At 36.4% G+C, this 21,098-nt stretch overlaps 5 protein-coding genes across 5 annotated transcripts; 3 read left to right on the forward strand and 2 right to left on the reverse strand.

Annotated features, from left to right (window-relative positions):
- Positions 1-2,961: 2,961 nt before the first annotated feature.
- Positions 2,962-3,531, reverse strand: LOC110410755 (Avr9/Cf-9 rapidly elicited protein). Its single transcript, XM_021420621.1, has one exon. The coding sequence runs from the start codon at positions 3,529-3,531 to the stop codon at positions 2,962-2,964; it is 570 nt and encodes a 189-aa protein (XP_021276296.1).
- Positions 3,532-6,203: 2,672 nt separating this feature from the next.
- Positions 6,204-6,722, forward strand: LOC110410756 (Polyketide cyclase/dehydrase and lipid transport superfamily protein). The gene has a single exon (XM_021420622.2). The coding sequence runs from the start codon at positions 6,207-6,209 to the stop codon at positions 6,720-6,722; it is 516 nt and encodes a 171-aa protein (XP_021276297.1). The 5' UTR covers positions 6,204-6,206.
- Positions 6,723-7,737: 1,015 nt separating this feature from the next.
- LOC110411002 (Polyketide cyclase/dehydrase and lipid transport superfamily protein) lies at positions 7,738-9,128 on the forward strand. Its single transcript, XM_021420983.2, has 2 exons — positions 7,738-8,268; positions 8,371-9,128. The coding sequence occupies exons 1-2, from the start codon at positions 7,795-7,797 to the stop codon at positions 8,383-8,385; spliced, it is 489 nt and encodes a 162-aa protein (XP_021276658.1). The 5' UTR covers positions 7,738-7,794; the 3' UTR covers positions 8,386-9,128.
- Positions 9,129-9,348: 220 nt separating this feature from the next.
- Positions 9,349-12,586, reverse strand: LOC110411001 (alpha/beta-Hydrolases superfamily protein). Its single transcript, XM_021420982.1, has 7 exons — positions 11,920-12,586; positions 11,405-11,443; positions 11,228-11,298; positions 11,061-11,125; positions 10,716-10,805; positions 10,542-10,634; positions 9,349-9,965 (listed from the first exon to the last, which is right to left on the reverse strand). The coding sequence occupies exons 1-7, from the start codon at positions 12,321-12,323 to the stop codon at positions 9,531-9,533; spliced, it is 1,197 nt and encodes a 398-aa protein (XP_021276657.1). The 5' UTR covers positions 12,324-12,586; the 3' UTR covers positions 9,349-9,530.
- A 6,817-nt stretch (positions 12,587-19,403) lies between these two features.
- On the forward strand, positions 19,404-20,460 carry LOC110411514 (uncharacterized). Its single transcript, XM_021421705.1, has 2 exons — positions 19,404-20,333; positions 20,400-20,460. Exon 1 carries the CDS (start codon positions 19,546-19,548, stop codon positions 20,098-20,100), a length of 555 nt encoding a protein of 184 aa, XP_021277380.1. The 5' UTR covers positions 19,404-19,545; the 3' UTR covers positions 20,101-20,333; positions 20,400-20,460.
- Positions 20,461-21,098: the final 638 nt, after the last annotated feature.

The raw sequence follows: 21,098 nt of genomic DNA on the forward strand, positions 1-21,098 counted from the left end.
TTCAGGATTACAAACAGACGAGGCCCTCACAAGAGCTTGTTGCCAAAGACCTGCTTGGAGTTGTGTGGAGGTTTGGACCTATATGTATAGGGGTAATTTAGGTAGAGGTTTTGACATTTCTGTTGCACTTTAACAGTTAAAATATTATTGTTATTTATAAATTAAAATTTCATTTTTTTTATTTTTTTATAATTTAGTATTGATTAAAGTATTTCTAATATGTTTTTATAAATCAAAACATAAATTTTTTTTATCTAAAATACCTATTTCAATCAAAAATTAAAAAAATTTAATTTTAAAAATTTAAATTTATTGATACTTACATTTCAAATTGATCTAATTAAAAATTATTTTAAATATTTATAATAGTTGTGTAATCTGAATCCTCACTTGCATGGTCATATAATGGGCCGACACGTCAAGCGGCTTGTTTGCATGGTCGTGTAATGGGCCGACACGTCAAGCGACATTGAGAGATTTTCTTGTGAGTTGCGCCACAGATGTTTATTCTGAGTCAAATACTTGGTAACTTTAAATGGGAGGACGATAGGGAATATTTTTCTGGTAGATGGACAATGTGGAATGCATTGTTGAACAATGATCTTATTCAAAAGCTAAAAGAAGATCATTAAATTTGATTATTAATTTGTAAAAATATGTAGGAAAGCCGTGAACTTTTTGTTGGAGGTATATGGTACTTCAGGCATTGCGACAAACCATAGCGAACTAGCAATGGTGCATGAGACCAGATGTTTGCCAGAGAAAATCCATGAACCTGGAAGGATTTCTCAAATTCTGGCCGATAAAAACCCTCTCGAATTGTCTGCAAATTTGATGTTACTTTCAAAGGTACAAAAAGCAGGCTACAGCCCAGATATTACTATCTTTTTCTCCCTTCATAAATCTATCCATTTGATGTAAGTGATAAGCTGCCCTTGATTTATGAAACTAAAGGAAGAAGTCTTGATCAATAGCTGAATATTCCACTGGGGAGGGAAGGGGGCTTTAGAGATTCTGAATCAACTCAGAATCGAATCTCAGCTACGTTGTAACTTAATAACATCAAAGAGCATGTTGCACCTCTACGATATGTTTATCCCCAACTTCTTCAACCTTTATTCCAAGCTAGCAAAGCCCCTTCCCCAGGCTCCCCGCAGGCCATGTTTCAGCCGAAACAGTGGCGGTCATGCCTTTTTTCTTTTGGATTCTTGAAAATGGTTACTTCACGGCTTCACCCAACTCTTGTACCGGAGTTTGGCCCATTAGGGTTTTTTCTTGAAGCCCAAACCCTGACCCACTTAAAACACTAGACACTGGAAACCCACCAAAGGACAGCTTTGGGTCTCCTGATCTCAGCTCGGATTTTTGAATCAAGACTCAAGCCAGACCTGGGATGCTGCCACAGCACTCCGGGTGACCACTTGTAAAACAGGTCTAAGGTCCAACCTATATTCTTTGTAAACTTGTTTTAGCTTAATTGAAGTCATAAGAAATAAAAGAGTATATAGTTGATTGTAAGATTCTTTAGATCATGTTTGTACGAATTTTTCATTAAAAATGATTAGATGAAAATTAAAGTTTAATATTTGATTGATATTGATTCCTCATAGCCCCTAATAGGTTGGATCGGATGTAAACCTGTGTAGGATCCATCATCACCCCTGATAGCAGATATCGATTCAAAACACTTCCCTAGTAGCTTAGGCTTGGTCAACCTACCTTCGTTGAGGAGCTACAGACTTTAAGAAACTGCCATAGATTGCAGTTTACTCTTTGATCGAACCGTCTGTTGTAAGAAGAAGGCCTTTGCTGTTGCATTAACTCCTGGACTGGCAAGATTTAACATAGGCTAATGCATGAGCTGCCATTTAAGTAAGTGGCGAGAAAGAACTGCCCCTGGGCCCTGGCTCGTCTATGATTCTGCGCCGGGCTCTCGAGGAAGACTTCCTCAAAGCCAAGTCCGAAGGGATCCAGTGCCCAACTACCGAGTACTCCTTGCGTTATCGGTGCCGAGCCAGGAATGGCCGTTTGCACGTAAGCGATCGAAGGCTCTCTCTCTCTCGCTCGTTCTGTGGTCTTCTGTAAAGCCTTTCGCCCATTGTTATTGTTGATCTTCATTCTAAGTGAGAAAGTGCCCTTAGCGTATGAGGAAAACTCAATAAAGAAAGAAAAGGAGGCTGATCCGTAACATCAATTGCAGAGGAATGAGGTTGGAGTTGATGAACAAGAGAAAGCCAAAAGACGTCTCCATCAACATTCTCCCCGGGGTCTGATTAATTAGGTTAAGCAAAAAATGAGGGGACCTCATTGCTGCTACCGCTGGAGTTAGTCTACAGCGTCGAAGTCTGAAAGCGGACGGCTACGCTCTCTTCTTTGCTAAGCAAGTACAGTGCCTTCACCACCCTCTCCAATTGCAGTAGTCATAAGGTATAGACTTCTATAAAAAAATAACAGCTTCAGTTAGAGGTTCCGCTCGAGAGGAACGGTTTTCAGATCAGTGCTTTATTTCATATCGTCCCCTTGCTGGTGAATTACAAATTCCCTTCCCGAAGAAAGCAAGAGGAAGACTGAAGTACTATATATATATATATATATATAAACAATTCATTTCCACTACCAAAAAATAAAATCGAAAGTATGTTCATTGCTTAATATTTTTTCTATACACAATACACAGAAAAGCAGGTCTTTGTCTTGACCCCTAAGAGCCAAGAATCAAATCCGGGGACGAAAAAGAAAAAAGAAAATAAAAAGCCAGGCATGGAAGAGAAGAGCTCGAAAGCAGGATAACGAGATTCTCGCAAGAATCTCCTCTCTTTTCGAACTTGTAACAGTTCCACTGGCTCTAGGACAAGATCAAGTGACCTCAACACGCAGTGATGGAAGCTGCAGAAATGTTAAACATCTGTTGCTTTTCCCTTAAATATCAAAGTCAATAGAAAAAAACCTAGGAATGAAGCTTTAGCCATATTGATCAGCTGCTTCCAGGACAGCCAACCATTTCTGCAACCTCAGCTGCTTGTAAAAGCTCTGAATAAACTCCTCAGCAGCTTCATCCACGCGGTGGTCTTCATCGTCATCCTTTAACACGAATGGCGTCTCCCTAATCTCCACTCTCCTTCCTTTTGGTACCACTAGCGGCGACTCATAATCTCCCGCATCTCTACAGCCCATTGCTCCAAAAATCATACCGTCCCGCGTGCGAGAGCGCGTGTACGGGTAACGGGATTTGCGCTTTCTGGCATGGAAGGGGACGTAAGGCTGATACGAGGGGCTGGTGCTGCAGCTGAACTCGTACTCCATAGGGGATACGAAGGACAGGTGCACGTCACGTGACCTGCAACTCAGCGAAGCATGATTGGCTACCACGACTTCGTTCAAGGCTTTTCCCATGATCTTCCCACGTTTCATTAAGAAGTGGAGATCGTCAAGCACGAGCTTACTCTTTGAGAAACCTTTTCGTATCATGAAGAAACTTAGACGAGCCAAGTTGCAAAGCTTCTTGGCAATGAAGGGTGGGCTTGGTTCCATGTCTTAGAGTGGGAGATTTTTGGTGTTTTTGCTTTGCTCTTAGGAAAGAGTTCGGATATCAGGTATATTTAAAGGAACGGAAAGTCCAAAGTTGATCACTGTTTTATTTCGTTTTGTGCTGTCTGCTTTGATTACTTTAGTTTGCTTTTGCTCTTTCTCTCTTCTGCTAATCATGTATCTTTGTCTTCAACCTTAAGAGCTTAGCATTACCTATTGAAAAATGGGTTTAGTTTAATTCCTCCACTTGTAAAAGGGTATTGATTTAATTTAATTGAACTGACCACTTGGGTATAGTAGTTTTACTATCACATCATTGTCATAATTGCCAATGAGAAGGAAATGATGAAAATCTTGATTGTAAGTGTAACCAAATTATTTTACACTGATTTTTCCATTGTTGTAGTAACTAATCTTAAAGTTTTGATACAAAAGGTGAAAACAAATCAGTAAATCCCAAATCACTGTTGTTATCATATACATCAAGTGTTCGTTTTTACACAGCTAATGCAGATTTCTGTATTTATATCACAGTCAGGGCTGCAGTCTGCACATGTAGTCTGCTGTCTCTATTTTGTTCATATTTTTGTACAACAGGTTGTAGATAACTGATGCTTGCACTTGCTTGAACTAATAGGCTTCAAGGCCGACACTCACTGTAGTTTCAGTAATATTAATAAAATTTTAACATTGATTGATAAAAAAGAAAAAAAAATCAACTGTTCATTTTACAAGTTGGTTGAGATTTTGGTGTGCCCTAAGGATAAGTTCAAAGGAAAGAAAGATTAAAGCTAAATGCATAGACTAACTAATGTATATAGTGGAAAGTGTAAAAGGGCAAAGATATGGCGATCCCTTATGTATTATGTTAAGTTAGGTATAAGCCTTACTTTATCCCTACATTATACAATAATTTTGCAATTAAAAATTGATATATTTCAAAGAATTCTTTAGCTTTTATTTAGTTTATTAACTATTGGGTTTCCTAATGATTACAGAAGCCAAAATCTTATGTTAATTTAAGCGATTTTAGTGTGGGAAGTGGAAGAACCAGCTGTTGGGTTGGAAAAAGTAGGCAAAAATGAAAATGAAATTTCATTGAGATATGCATGCGGTTAATTTTCAATTGAACTTTTCCTTTCATTCCCATTAACTTTAAATTAAAACGTCGATACCAGCTTACCAGTGTGCTTTGTTTACCTCTAGGTGTTGATGTCTAAACTGGAAGACTGGAGATTGGGCTGCATCGAGGACCTTCCCCCGGTCAAGCAAAAACCTGAAAGAAGGAAGGAGGCACTATAAGGTTTTGGTAGGGAAATCATAACCTTTATGCAACCAATTAATAATGAGTTATTAACTCAAACTCCGACAGAAATACATGCTGGATTCAAATTACCCTGAGAGGCTACTTGTATACGATCAAGTTCTATAAAATATGTATATATACCAGAAGAGAGTGGTATTAGTAGTTATAATGAACCATAGGAAAGATTTTCTGAGTATTTCTCGATGTAGCTCCTGCTTGTTACTTTCAAGAATTCTTCATGTTCTATATACAAGCAGTTTAGGAAGCTATACTGGCGCTTTGTGTGATAGTGCTTACAAACCTTAGAACAGTGAGAGGGACTGTCTAATGGGGTTTAGCCGTCGTGTACTCATTCGGGAAGATGGTGTTTTGGAGCCTGTATTAGAGATGCTTGCAGGCCGTAATCTGCTGGAACAAGTCTTCTGCCAAAAGTCTAAGCTAGAGACTTGCACCAGCACCTTATAGCTCTGCTGAAATGAATATACTACATCCTTGCTTATCAGAAAAAACACAAGCAGTAAAAGTCCTGTTAGTTTACGAGTGACAAGACAACCAGAAAAAACTCCCTGTAAAATACAACAAGAAATGATTTGATATTTTGTTCAAAACCTTTAATATGACAAGCAAGAAGAAGTTCAGAGGCTCCAGTCGGTCAGACATGAAGTGAAAGAATTGAATTGATAACAAATCTCCATGAACTAAAAAACGTTGTACTTAATGCGTAAATCATAAAGCATACTAAGATAAAATGTGATCCCAGATCACTTCGCTTGAAAAAGGAAAACAAGTTATCTTCCGCTATGCAATCTAAACCAATGATATTTTTCGTTAGGATGGATTCTTATGCATTGAGATTTATCCATGGGAAAAAATGTTCCCGGACTGGATGAATGTTACGGGTATTAATAGTAACATTTTTTGGTTTGTGCTGGGTTGAGTGGAGGCTCGGTGCAGGGGTGTTAGTTGCTTTGCATAGAGGCCTTGATGCTTAGTGTCTGCTGATGTTTTTGGTTTGGCTTTTGTTTGTCCTAGGAATTTTAGGCTTGCATGCCCTTCACTGGCCTGGTATAGAAGTCTAAAATCTCTTTGGTTCCTTGAGGTGAAGTAATTCATTCATTAATGAATTCCGCTTTTCAAAATAAAAATAATAATAACGTTTTCTGGGGCCCGTAATACACTTGGACAAATAAAGATAATGTTCATTTAACTTTCACGTAGATGACCTTTCTCATAAAATAATCAAAATCCACGAGATTCACGCCAGGCATACGTCCAAGTATGTTGATGCCACGTTAGAAATGATGCCTCTATACTCTATAAAAAGTTTCTTTCCTAGAGAGCTTTTTTACCAATCTTTCTCACTCTTATTACAATGGAAGAGCAAAAGAATTCCCAGCCTAAATGGGAGGCCAAGGTTTCTGCAAGGATAACGAGTGCTTCTCCAGACCAAATTTGGCCTCTTTACACAGACTTCTTCAACCTTCACAAATGGTATCCCGGTCTAACCACATGTCATGGCATCCACGGCACCAACGGTGAGCCTGGTTGCATCAGGTTCTGCTCAGGTTTCTCAATCTCTTCCGAGGGTAGTGGCGTCGACAGAGGCTCTGAAAATTGGGCCAAGGAGAGACTAATAGCCGTTGATCATATAGGGCATAGCTTAAGCTATGAGATAGTGGACAGCAACATTGGGTTCAGTTCATATGTTGCAACTGTCAAGATTGTTCCTGGGGCTGATGGTGATGATCATCAAAATGGGTGCGTGATCAAGTGGTCCTTCACTGTTGATCCTGTGGAAGGGTGGGAATTGGAGGACATGAAGAAAATATTTCAGGTGGGCCTCCAAGGCCAGGCTAAGAGAATGGAGGATGCAATCTGTCAAGCTTAGAGATATAACTAGTTAAATTAAGCTGCTCATAGTATCATGAGTCTTTGATAATATGGACTGTGTCCACTCAGTTTCTCCTTTCTTCCTGGATTAATGTTGACCAACAAGATCTTGTCTGGTTTCCATGTGCCCCAATTTCCTTGTATACCGGTTGTTCCAAACTTCCAATGTTGTTTAAACCGTGGAATATTAGTTTAAAGAATGATAATAATAATAATAATAATAATATAAACCAACCTCACATGTCCGCCCTGGAGCTGTAAATTGAGCAGTCTGTGACTTCATAATCGAATGTTTTACCCTGTTGTCTTTTCTAAATTGGAAAATAGGGATTTTATCTCGTTTTTAATCTATTAAAAAAACAATTTATTCGATTATTACAGAATTAAAAATTTATTACTAAATTAATCAAAAAATAATTTTAATATATGATTTGACACCCTTGATTCTAGCCCATAATTTACGGCTCTTTATCCTCTCTATATCACCCCCATACAGTTTTGTTAAATTCTTGAAGGACACTGGCTCCATAACTTTTCTTTCTTCTCAGTCGCTGGCCCTCTAGCTTTTAATTGCTAGTGGGAATGGTACTGATGCTCGTTCCTCGAACTTGTCAATATTCTCCTTAATTAACTAATATTCATTTACAAAGTCAACTACTCCTTAATTACTACTTATAGGCTTTCCCCCATACAATATACATTTAATGCAGTAATTATTTTATTGTATGAAAATAAATTCTTAACCAAAAGTATCCAAACACGTATTTTAATAAGAAATGTTAATTGGTAGCTATTATCATTGATTAAGATTATACTTAGAAAAAGAATCTAGTATTTAATATTATCATTTTCCCTTAAATTTGATAAAATTAATTACTGCATTAAATGGAAAATATTTTTGAAATTGTTTTAATAACTAAATTGAAATGACGAGGCTGTTTTGGTAATCTGGCATGGTAATGTTCTATGAAAGCTACTCACCCTGAATATATACGACTTCCCCCACTCAATCATTCCACATTCTCCCCATTACTCTCCATTTCTTACTTCCATCTCTCTCACAATCACAAATGGCCGAAGAAACACAACCAAAATGGGAAGGAATGGCCACGGCGGAGCTCAAAGGCACAACAGCAGAGCAGATATGGCCTTTCCTGGAGGAATTCTGCAACTTAGACAAGTTCTTTCCCGACATGGATACATGTTACCGAGTAGAGGGAACTCCAGGGCAGCCTGGGCTGGTCCGTTATTGTGCAGGCAAGCTTGGATGGGCCAAAGAGAGGCTTTTAACCATTGATCCGACCAACCGCTGCCTAAGCTACGAGGTCCTTGAAGATAGTTTTGGGTTCAAGAACTACGTAGCCACTGTTAAAGTCTTGCCGATGGAGGGTGATGGTGAACCTGTAGGGTGCAAGATCGAGTGGTCGTTTATAGCTGATCCGATTGAAGGGTGGAGATTGGAAGATTTAGGTTCTTATCTTGATAATTGTCTGCAATTCATGGCAAACAAATTGGAGGATGCTATCAAGGCTCAAATCTTGAAGGTAAGATTTCCCGTTGAATAGTATTAAACTGTTACCTCGCTGCATGTATGCTACTCGATGGAAGTTTGGGATCTTTAAATAATCTCTGGTGCTTTATTGCAGTCAAGCTCGGAATGATATTTTCCATTTTATGTGTGGCAAAATTGATGGATTTAATGCTCTTCGACTAACCCAAAGTCAATGCGATTCTGACAACTGACCAGAAACTTTTGTATTGGAGATGCTGAGTCAAATGTTTGTGTATATGGTTTATATTAAAATATGTTACAGCATCTATGATTGTCAGCAAATAAGATGGGATAGCTAACTGGAATTGTCAGGGTTCGAGGTCCCTCCTGGTTCGCACTCTTTCATTGTCATCTAAGCAACTCATTCCTCGGTTCGACTTCTTACATTGCACTAATATGTTTGGTGGTGTTATAATAAGTTTAAGCTTAAATCTTTCATGTCTTCTGATCTTCGTTATATATGGAAAAGAACAAAAAGAAAAGAAAGTTGTTTGTTTTAAGCGTGAAAGTCTTTTGGGTACTCTAAAAATTTCTATTTTGATCTACAAGCTAACAACTTTTTTTACGGACAAAGCAGATTCTTGTCATATGCTAGTAATTACAAAAGCAGTGAGAGTGATATAGAAGAAATCCGTCTTACCTCAAAGGTGTATTAAGATATTATCCCATTGATCTTCCATCTTTCTCAAGAGTCAAGACAATATTGTGAGAGAAACTAGAGATATTTGGTCATATGTACAAATACAATGCAATTTGGATGCATCACTTTCTGACAATTATGAACAAAAAAAAAGAAGATAATAGAGCTGGCTCACATGAAATGTATAATTGATTCTGTCAGCTGTAGAACGTAAGAGTAAGTACAGCTCACATGGTTATTTCGTCCTTACTGTTTACGAGTTACCAACGAAGTGATCCACTCTTTGGACCACACCCAGTGGCAAGCCTGTAAGAGTGGAAGGGTTTGCTTACGAGTTACCAACAAAATAATGCATGAAACTTGAAAACTTACCCCCCTTTATATCCACGGAATGACATATATGTACTATTACTATGAATCTCAAAGACCATATAAAATGAAGATATTTTCCAAACAAACCACTACAAATAACAGTTATATAATTACAATATGATTACAAACCGGGTACCAGAGCCCCAAACGCAGGTGGTTGAACTGAACTTTCTAAAAACATCTACATTCTTTTGTCTAACTTTGTGTAAAAGACAACACTTAAATCTATCCTGCTAGATCATTTACCAGAGACAACCAATCTTTTCAGCTCCGGCACCTAATCTCTTCTCCATCCAGTCAATTATATCCTGCCCTATCTCTTCACGCTCCGGCTCAAAGAGAAGGTCGTGCAAGAAGCCCTCATAGAGCTTTATGTTCTTGAACTTAGAAGCTGCCTCATTGTACAAATCCTGGGAGGCGAGTGGATCAGTCACTTTGTCTGCAGTTCCGTGGAGAACAAGGAATGGGATGGTCACAGTCTTAAAGTTTTGCATCAAGTAAGATGAAATGCGCAATATCTCATGCCCTGTTCGGACCCTTATGGGACCAGTATATACCAAGGGATCAGAATACTTGGCCAACAGTGCTGCGGGGTCCCTTGAAACTGGGATGCCCCTCTTGTTAGCACCTTTAAACTGGAACTTGGGAGCAACCAGAGAAAAAAGAGGTGCAATAGCCTGCACAAAGACAACATACACAAAATTTAACATGGGTGAAAACAGTAGAATTTGTCATATCCTGTTTTAATCTATCCCCCCAACAATTTAAAGAATATTATTATTTACAATATGTTAGAATATTATAACTACATGCTCGCATTACTCAATAGCAAAAGAGTTGACACAAAACCAAAGCAATTCACACATCTCAATTGGCGGAAATCTATCCCCCCAACAATCTCAACCACAATAGTCAGATGTCATTATAGAGGACATAATCATGAAAGCAATATTCAGGCTAAAACAAAAGCAGCTACATTCAAAAGGGATTAACACCTCAAATTTATTTGCAGGCATCATTTGCTTAACAGAATTTTTTACAGACCTTTGATATTTTAAAAAAGCAGAGCCTGGTTTTTCCATAGAGGAAAGTGGCTATTACAGATGTTGTACCAGGTTATTATTAAACCATTGGCGTGTGTGATTGGTTGGTTTTAACACACTTTTAACTTTAAACATTTACTTAAAGGAATAAAACTCAGATTCAACTACAGCATGATTTACTACAATACAAACCAGGTAGCAGCAACTCACCCCAACAATTGGATGTGCTGGCTTAACACGCAAAGCTGGAGATGTCAGCACAATTCCCTCCAGCATTTCTTCAATATGAGGATATGAAGCTGCCTGCAAAGTTGCAACTTCTTTATTGAAAAGTTCTACTGGCTTAACTCTACTGAAAACTTTAACTAATGTTAGATGCTATACCTTTAAAACCACAGCTCCACCGGTCGAGTGACCAAAAAGGAAGCAAGGTACACCAGGGTTCTCTGATTTGATCTTTTCCAAGAAAGCCCCCTGAAGAAAGAGAAGATACAAAGCTTAGTACCACCTTGTGGGCATATTTTGAATAAAGCCAAAGACAGCCACGTTAAAGTTTTAGTTTTTTTCACCAACTGGTAGATATAATAGTCAGTAAGCTTTGAATTATTTATGATTTCAATGTTCTATTATTTCGGGAAACACCATTTAAATATTAAAGGACAAAGTAATCAGTATGAATTAATCTCAAGTCGACATTAGGAAGACACAGAGAACTCAAGTAGAACTTACAGTATCTGCAACAACATGATCAAGCGAGGGAACATATCCATGCAATCCATCACTGCCACCATGACCTATAGCAAGATAGTAAATCTCGTTACTATAACTTAAAAGTCATAACTTTGAACACACCTTTGCCAAAGGAAATGCAGAAACACTAGTATCAAATTATGTACCAATCCAGTCCATCGCATATACACCAAAGTTGCAAGAGGTTAATTGCTTTGCAAATTGAGCATATCTTCCACTGTAAATGAACACCAGTGAAAACAGAGTACGAAAAATGAGATTCTTTTCCAGTGGGGGGAAAAACTAAGGTACCGTTCAATGTTCAATTAACAAACTAATGTTACCTGTGCTCGTTCAGGCCATGTATAATGATCAAAATGCCCCTAAAATCACAGACAAAAAGCACTTATGAGATGACAGAGGAGAGCAAAAGAGCAACAGAATAAAGTCAACTACAAGAAAAGAAAAGAACAAAAAGTACATGCTACAGATTGAATGATACTATAGACACAAGATAACACTTAAGCACTATTTCCACATCAACCCAGAAGGCTTCAATTGCTGAAGAAAGCAAAGCATCATTCCCTCAAATTATAGTAAAATACAAAAAGTTAGATCATCTCAGTTTATAGTTCTCAAAATTGGAAACTAAAAATTAAGTTCATCTGAACAACGGTTATAGTTCCTCTCGAGTCATAAGCATTTCAAAGATTACAAACTTTAATTCATCTATGAACAGAGAAAATCAAAACGACAAATAAGCACTTTATCTTAAATTTGATAGTATCCATTTTCATTTCATTTCTTTCCCTCAATTCTCTAAGAAAAATATAGTCGATCAAGAAAAGCAAAGTCTTACTTCAATTCACCAGTAGCCGGAAACCAGGACCGGCAAAACAAGGCATTTCTTCGAACCCCAAAGAACAGAGACGTGCTCCAGCGGCACCGAATCTCTCCGTCCCCGGTTTCAAACCCCATGTCCAAACCCTCCGCCAAGGCTCTCCTTCTCAAAGTGTCCTCCTCTTCTCGCCTCCATACCAACCTCCGCCTCGCGGTTTTAGCAGGCGATTGCGGCGCAGCAGCAGTAGCCTCAACCCCCAAGACCGCTGTCTGAGAGTGGCGGCGCCGAGGGAAGAGGAGGAGGAGGAGGTACAAGATTGCTGATTGAATGAATATGAGAAGAATTCTTAGGGTTCTTAGGATCGGGATTATCCGATTGCTCGCTCCCGATGTCAATTGCTCCATCTCCCCCGCCGTTGACATGGCAGAGATGGCAAAAAAATCAAACTAAAATTTAGAAAAAATGAAAATGAAAAAAAAATAAAAATCTATAGATACAATAAAATGGAGCTAAAGGAAGAAAACTAACGATTATAGACAAAAAGGGAGAGAATTCAGGGTAGTCCAATTGGGGTATTTATAGAGCGCGCGGGAGACTTCGTACACGTAAACTAAAAAAATGGAAACGAAATTAACTGCGGTCGCTGACGTGGATTTTTTGGATTGAGTCCAGGATATGATTTCGGATTCGTAAGCAAGATAAACGACGATGATGCAGTGAAGACGTAACGCTAGTTGTTGATTACGGGTGTAGGAGAACCGGATTCTTCGGCACAAATCTCCTTTAATTAATTAAAAAATGAAGGAGGGAAGCGAGGGGAGAGAGTACTGCGAGGCTCACGCAACAGCTCGTGAAAGATACTCTTGGCTTGCCAGCCTGACAGCTCGGCTCCCGACCGACCGAGTTTTGACGGTTTGTCGTTTGCGCGAAAATTTAGAGGAGAAACTGGTTAGCAACCTCCGCTTAATAAATTTCTTTTTTTTTTTTTGCAGGGGGATTATACAGTGAAAAATACTAACCTGATAATAGAATATAAAATTAAAAAAATTATACTATGATCTCTTTTAATTTGTAATTGAATAAGACTTTAAAAAAATTATAATATTTTTTTGTATATATCAATATCTCGTTTATCTTTTCTTGTTAGATTTATAAATTTTATTAATTTGTGACATATGTATTTGTATGTGAGAACAAATATTAAATAGTGGAAGTTTTGAAGAAAAGAACTCATAGAAACACATATTAAAAATATTGATGAAATCCTAAAAACATTAATTTATGTCTATACAAAGTATATTGATTATTGATGTTTTGAATCTAATATATGGTTATACAATTTATGTTGACATAATATTTAAATAAGTTTTTAAATTATTTTAAAAAAATTAAATATATTTATATTCTTTTATTAGTATAATTAAGTTTTTATATTTTTATTTTGAGTCAAATAAATTTTTATAATTAATAATTTATTAGAGTTGATGTAGATGTTAAAAAATATTACATGATCATATTATTATATTAAATTAACATGTTACATTATTTTTAATTATTATATGTCATCATGTCATATCATTATCAATTATAATATATGAGCATATTCTGTTACATAGAATAATAAATGATATTTTAATTCTCAATAACTTATTTGATTCAAAATAAGAATATTAAATATTATTTAATTTAAAATAAAAATACAACCGTTTGAGTAAATACAACAAACCTATAAGAATTTTTTAAAATTTTTTTAAATAGTTTGGAGACTTCTTTTATATTATATCATTTATGTTATATTATGTTTTAATATGATAAATTATATTTACAAAATCAAGTATAATATAAATTATTACATATTTAAATTGAATAAATTAAATAAAATATAGTATTGATAATAGAACATTTATTAATGGTCAGTAAAGACTAAACACACAGCTAATTAGTTGGTATCACTTTAATACTATTTTTTAAATACTATTGAGATTTGAGGGTAATGTGGATCAATTCTAAATATAAGTGGTATATAATTTATTAAAGTTTCACTCTCATGAAATTGCACTGCATTAGTTAATTGCCTAATGTTAGTGTTTCCAAATTAATAATATTGAATTTTTTAAATAAATTATAGATTGATGAGTAAGGTATCCTTTTTAATTCCTGATTTTCAGTCGTAACAATCGGCGGGTCGATCCACCGAAAATGTAACCACCCTGTAATTTAAATTTATAGTTTGAAGTTTGAACAGCGGAAAAAGTGGAGCCAGCCGGTTGACATCCGCCGCTCGGTGGCCGAGGCTTCGCTCGAAACTGAGAATCAAGGAAGCTTCGATGGAATCGAACCACAAAAGCCACGACGGCTATTTCTAGCCTCTAAAATTCTCTCGATCATCGACACTGGGATTCGTCCACGTGTCATTTCTGAAACCCGAAGTTCTGTACAAAATATAATATTGCAGTTCCCTCCTCTCTCTCTCCTTTTTATGGCTAATTAATCAGCCGACCAAGCGGACTTAACCATGGATATGAAACTGACTACTTATTTGTGGATCGTCACGTTCTATTCTGTCACCACAACGCACGTAAACATCACTGCGATTTCACGTATGGAGAGGAGCCTTTGGACTCTTACCCCAAATCTTTTTATTTTTTAAATTGCTATTTAAGAAGTGATTTTTTTCTTTGGGTATAATATTGACATGATTTAAGAGTTTTAAGTTGTTCAGATAAGGGAAAGTTTTTGATTTGAATGAAGGTGATTTTTGTCTTTTCAAAACATATATACCAGATAATTGAGAATAAGGACATATGGTTTAGGGTCCTAATATGGCCTATAAAGTGTAGGGTATAGGTTATGCTTTTTCCTCGTATAACAGAATAAACAAATCTTGCATTCAATGTAGATAAAATTAAGATTGATGGATAGGTGCATTAAATGAAAATGAAAGGGTAATCAAAGGATTTAATTTACTAGGAAAGTGGTGGAAGAACTGATGCATGCAAGTACAGGAAAAATCATCTTTGCCTATGTTTCCTTTGCTTCTTAACTACGTTATGTTATCGCTTCAATGTGTCAGTATATATAACTTAGTACTATTATAATTATACCTATGATTTAGGTAATAACTAACATAGTTCAACATATATGATAGCATAACGAGATGGGATATTTAAGCTTGAGAAATATTTGACAGCTCTTTGCATCTTTTATTCAAGACAAGCAAGATGCGTTAAGAGTGGGGGTGCATGGCTGAGAAAGTTGGTGAAGTATTGCACTCCAACTTTAATGCTTTTGCAGTTTATTGGGGGTCTTTTGCCAAAGGGGATAAGCAGCTAGTAACATTGGCAACCAACTGTCAGATGGGCTTCCACTGACTGTCAGCTGACTGATGGATGGTCTTTTGAATTTTCCATCCGTGTGGGCAGCTAGCTAGCTTGTCGGATGATGGCTCTTCGTATTTGTTCAGAGTAGAATGGATTTCTCTTTGATTTGTTCATATTTGCTGAGGCGGAGGAGGGCAGGGGGGCTACTGGGGCTCCCGACAATTTAAAAAATTTTATAATTTCTCTTTATTTTATAAAAATTTAAAAATGATTTAATATATTTTATTTTTTAAAATTTTAAAATTTTATCTTTAAAATAATTTTTTATTTAATAAAATGCCTTACAATAATCAATCAATAACTAATTTTAATAAACTTTAAATAAAATTTATTACAATAGAATTATTCTTAAACTTTACTTTTCTAAAATTTCACAATCACCATTTCTTCTCTGTTCTTTTTACCAAAAACTGTAGAAAAAAATTTATTTTTTAACATTTTTTTGGTTGCCAACTTTTTCTACTTCATGTCACGATAATTGACAAATTTGGTTTATTTACTTATTTTATTTTTAATCATTTTAATTTAAAATATATTGTCATAGTCATTTTTTGTTAAAAGCAACAAAGCAAGGATTTGATTAAACACAAAAAAGTAACTATTATTTATTTATTTAGAGATTGATGGATTGCTTTCTTATAAATTATTTGTGTTTTTTTATTTAAATTCTTGTGAATAAATAAATGTTTTTACTCAGGATTATTTTTTCATTAAATTGTTTATTGATATTGTATTTAATTTTTATGATTAATTTTAAGAAATTGCTTCCCCATAAAATTGTTTATTGATAGCTTTTAGTATTTTTTAGAGAATTGCTTCCTATTAAGATTTTTGTTATTATATTTGTTAATTTTTTTTGTAGTTAAATTTATCTAAAAATTAAAATTATTATCATTATTAAACTATTTATGATTATCCTAATTAATTTTTTAAATAAATTATTAAGATTGATTCTATTGAATAATTTTTTAAATTTATTTTTATAATTTTTATATAAACTTTTTATCTAATTTTTTTATATTTTTATCAAATATTTAATTTTTAATATGACTGTTTTATAGACAATATTTTCTATTCTTCACGCCCAAGCATGAAATCTTGGCTCTGCCATTGTTTGTAGAAGAGTCTAGTGCAATCTACGGGCTAAAAAGGGCAGTAGGTTTGATTGGTGATCATTAATCCAGGGAGCAGAAAGGAAGAAAAGAATGAGGAAAGTTGGAACAATTTTGAATGCACCATATGGCACCAATAAGCATCATATTTTTAACCTTTAGACATAATTATTAAAGTTAATTCCACTTCTCTCTTTTGGAAAAGGAATTAGTACAAATTTAAATGGATGGTCCAAAATGAAAAGTTGACATCCAGTTATGGTGACAAGAACATCCTTTTCCCCTGTGGCCAAACTTTATAGCGACATCCTTGGGAGTGTCAAAAGCAGGCGAGCCAATTGTCTTCTGCTTGTTTATCTTTTCGGCTTGTGTTCTAATGGACCAGATCCATATATATCCATGCGCCAATTAAAAATCGAATTAAATTTCAAAGGTTGGGAACGATCCTTTGACAAAATAAAGAACAGAAGTGGAGAGCAGGTTGGGTTCTTCGCATGCTGGCATGCTTGCACACATCATGGAGAAATATGAACTCTTGTCACTATTCAAGAAAGCGATAGTGCATTTAATTTTCAGATGGGGATACCTTTTTTTTATTTTTTTAATCACAATGGAGGAGGAGAAAGCAAGAAAAAGAACAGCAAGAATGATTTCATAGTGAGTCTGAGATAAGATTGGTAGCTTGTTCAGTGGACATATAAAGCAAGAAGTCATGTGTATTCAAACGATTGAAGGGGGAGAAAGATATCTAAACCGGAGCTATATTGAACTTTATTATAAATTATCATCAAACCACAAACTCCAGAAGAAAAAAGCTAATAATCTCCATGAAATAAGGCAAGTGATTGATGATTTTATGAATATGATAGATGTGTTTGAATGGGAGTTTGTTCTTTCTCTAACAAATTCAAGCAGTCAAGACATCTTTTTCTGTGGTATTGCCTGATAGCAGATGGAAATTGAAAAAGCTGGTAAATGGACCACAGGCTGTGGTTCTTGTGTACTTAAAGTTGGATTAGGTACCAAAAAAGATACTTTTCTATCATAGGAAACATTGTAGGACTGCAAGTTTCAACTACTGATCATGGAATTCAAGAAGTCTGAATCAAGACAGACGAAAATTATAGCCTTCATTATGTCAGCTTGATAACTTGCATTGGCATTTTATACAACCTGTGGTCCTAAACAAAGAAAATGATATGGTGAGGGCTGTGCCTACTAAATGGAAATGAAATGCTTGGTAGTAAATAGGAGAAGCCAAACGGAAGAGAGAAAAATGATATTTTCACTCCTCTTTTTTGTTCATATTGTGCAATCTAGCCTAACTCAGGTGGGCCAAACCTTTTTGCACCAAATGGGCTCAGTATTTTTCCCAAGGACTACCTTGGGTCAGAAAGAGACATGCCAATACTATAGGATAGGCCACATAAGGAATAAAGTCTGCCATGTTCATGTCACAAATTCAGAGGGACTTGAAAGTTCAAAGATGCAATGGGTTTGGACGGATGCCCCATTGCTCAGTCCTTCCATATTAAACTGGCGCAGATGATCTTCCATGGCGTCTCAGAAATTTACAACATACTATTCATTATTCTTAAATTCTGCCCGATGTCTGTCAAAGGTGATTCCTCTTCAAGGCCTAGAAGTCTGCATTGCCTGCTCCAGGAGCTCTAAAGCAGAATGAAGAATTCTTTGTCTATGAACAAATGTTGTTAATCTCGTTGGTAACCTCAACTTTTCGAGCTCAGCCTTGCAGATGAAGGACTAATGAGAGAAACACTAGTAAAGTTAACGTTACAATTGAAGCAAGATTTGAATGAACTGATAATCTTGTCACCTTCCAGTCATTCAAAGAGAAGCGAGTTTCGAACTCTAGCAAGGTCACCTATCACCGGTAATCATAAGTCAGACTGGCAAGAAATCTTGCAATGCAGTATTACTTTCTTGTCAATATAGTGGATCATCAAATTCTGCTCCCTAAACCAAGAAAAACAGCTGTATGCTTTAGTGGCTGCTCTGCACTCTTTAACAATGCAATAAATAGCCAGCCAGCCAGCAAGAAGTTGCCTTTCTTGTGTAGGCTTAAAACAGAGCAATTAAAGCAAAACAGGCAATTGGCTAAATGGGCCTCATGCAATTCATCACAAGAGAAAAACGGAAATGGAAAAGGACTGTTGCCCAGCACAGTATCCTTCTATATACTTGAAAGGGCCAACAGAATTCATTTAACTTAAAACCGTCAGTTGCCTTTACCGTACAAAGTTCAAAATCCTTCCTCTTTTATCCCGTATAAAATAACTGATCCGGAAAACAAAACCACACAATCAAAGCCTTTTTATTTAACTTTTTCAATCGAAGAGGAAGCCAAAAACTACTTTTCTTGCTTTTCCTGCGGGACCCCTGTGAGTGCAAACCTCCCCCCCCTCCCCTTATGACAGCGCCATCTCTCCTTCCACTTTATCTGCTCACATGCTTTGATGTGTTTTCTCGTGATATTGGACTTCTTTAGATTAATTGGCTCTGTTGTTCATAACTTACACCATCTTTAAAATAATAATAAAAGCAAAATCATATTCCATTACTTTCGATTACTTTTTCCTGATATCAGGTACGCTTGGAACTCGTATGGTTGGCGTAGACCATCTCGTGAATAACCATAATGTTTAATTTTTCCTCAGGGGAAAGAAAAACCCTCTCAGCAGCAAATTCCTCAAGGCATCAGGATGCCTTGTCTTCCTCTAACTAGCTAGCTAGTTGTCACTTGAGCTGACCCCTCAACAAAACCACTCTTGCTAGTTACTCAGTATAGTTGTAGACAGAGTTAGGAGCCGCCCACCACCAGCCACACGATTCTTTAGTGTTTAAATCTAAAATAGTACTATATGTAATTCCAATATCATCGTGAAAAATCTAGCTTTTTCAGGTCTTCTCTGTCTCTTTCTCTCATTGATTGCAGGCATAAATAGTTTCTGCAGACCACATACATTTTACCTAAGGATCCTAGAGAAAATACAACATCTATATAAATCAAAGCATGGGGGTCCTCCCAGTTGTTCCATATACGAAACTTGTTGGGCTCAGCTAAGAAACCAAACATACACCGAAAAGCAAGAAACTCGTTTTTCCCATTTCTGTTTTATACACCCACTGCCATGGCACCGAATAGGGAAAAGACTATCGTTAGTTCTTACTCTCAGAGCCACGGTGTCAACAAGCCCCGGCTTTCAATGGAGAGTCTCCAAAGATCAATATCTGATATATCGTTTGAGCTAAGCAAAGAAGCCATTGACGCAACGCTTCCGCCCATATCCGAAGTCGAGGATGCCAAGTGCGAGTGCTGTGGCATGTCCGAGGAGTGCACTCCTGAGTACATTAGTCAAGTTCGTGACAAGTTTGCGGGGAAATTGGTTTGCGGGCTTTGTGCCGAAGCTATCAATGAAGAGATGGAGAAGAACGGAGGGAAAAGAGAAGAAGCCTTGAATGAGCACATGAGTGCTTGTGTGAGGTTCAACAGGTTGGGTCGGACTCACCCTGTGCTGTACCAAGCTGAGGCAATGAGAGAAATCCTGAAGAAGAGTTCAAGGGTCAGGGCTAAGTCTACGAGTCCTAGGGACAAGGGTGGTCCGCAGAAGGGTCGTATCACAAGAACCTCGAGTTGTATACCGGCAATCGCCAAGGAGATTGGTGACCGGACCAAGGTGAATTGACATACCCGTTTAATGGCATTCAAGGCAGAATAACTTCTAACTAAGGGAACTTCAAACTACATGGCTATAGCTCAAATACTCAAATTTTTGCTTTTGTTTTTTACACTTGAAAACATACTAAGTCTTGAGTTACGTACATAATTAGGAAATTGAGTTTTTCCATCTTCTAAGTCCCACCAGGATTTAAACTCGATACCTTTTAATGAACAAGTCCTCTTGGACATCAATTCTAGGTTCTCTTGTGGCTATGTAATAGTAAGTTCTTTTAATGAACAAGTCCTCTTGGACATCAATTCTAGGTTCTCTTGTGGCTATGTAATAGTAAGTTCTTACTTTTCCCTGGCTAGTGTTTATCAGTTGCCCTTCAAACAACTGTTTGTGACTTGTAGCAGTGTATTTGGAGTAATTAGCGATCATATTTTAGAATCTTTGTGAATATTTTTGATGTGCTTAACATCATATATTTTCATTTTAGAGTTGTTATTTTTAAAATTTAAGTCCTTTGTGTGATTGAACTATTTGAGGAGATAAATTTCTTATATTATATATAAGACGCAATTCATATGTAAAATACTTATATTCCCAAGAAATATTTACTGATTACTATTTCAAACATTTAATTTAACAATCTTATATTTAAAATATGAGGTAAAATTTTTTATGCCCCTCGAACATAACTAAGGCAAAATTGCTTCCTTTATACAAATTACTACCCATATTTCTATATATGACCTCTAATTTTGCGATCTATAACTTTGCATTAGAAAGAAGGGAGAGCATTAAAATGGGTATCAGCTCAACTACAAGCTTGAGGATGAAACTTTTTTAGGTTGTCTTAAGGTAAGCTCAATGACAATTGTTTTTCATTTCTTGTTAAGGTGGAAATCGATTTATGTTAGCAATTTGGCCAGAACTGTGCAAGTGCATGTAAGGAAATCAAAACATTATTGAGTTCCAATATATTCCTGGATTTCCACAGGGAAGAGGTTGATTCTCAT

This window comes from Theobroma umbraticum, unplaced genomic scaffold, assembly GCF_002168275.2.
Source record: "Theobroma umbraticum cultivar Fairchild unplaced genomic scaffold, ASM216827v3 scaffold_56.0, whole genome shotgun sequence".
In the NCBI taxonomy this organism is placed as follows: Eukaryota; Viridiplantae; Streptophyta; class Magnoliopsida; order Malvales; family Malvaceae; genus Theobroma; species Theobroma umbraticum.

Excerpts from the sequence above, each read along its gene's own strand:
- LOC110410755 (XM_021420621.1), bottom strand. The coding sequence starts at position 3,531 with ATGGAACCAAGCCCACCCTTCATTGCCAAGAAGCTTTGCAACTTGGCT.
- LOC110411001 (XM_021420982.1), bottom strand. The coding sequence starts at position 12,323 with ATGTCAACGGCGGGGGAGATGGAGCAATTGACATCGGGAGCGAGCAAT. Across the intron at positions 10,806-11,060 it reads ATCATGTTGTTGCAGATACT|GGGGCTTTCTTGGAAAAGAT; the intron begins GTAAGTTCTACT and ends CTCTTTCTTCAG. Across the intron at positions 10,635-10,715 it reads GTGGAGCTGTGGTTTTAAAG|GCAGCTTCATATCCTCATAT; the intron begins GTATAGCATCTA and ends GCAACTTTGCAG.
- LOC110410756 (XM_021420622.2), top strand. The coding sequence starts at position 6,207 with ATGGAAGAGCAAAAGAATTCCCAGCCTAAATGGGAGGCCAAGGTTTCT.
- LOC110411002 (XM_021420983.2), top strand. The coding sequence starts at position 7,795 with ATGGCCGAAGAAACACAACCAAAATGGGAAGGAATGGCCACGGCGGAG.
- LOC110411514 (XM_021421705.1), top strand. The coding sequence starts at position 19,546 with ATGGCACCGAATAGGGAAAAGACTATCGTTAGTTCTTACTCTCAGAGC.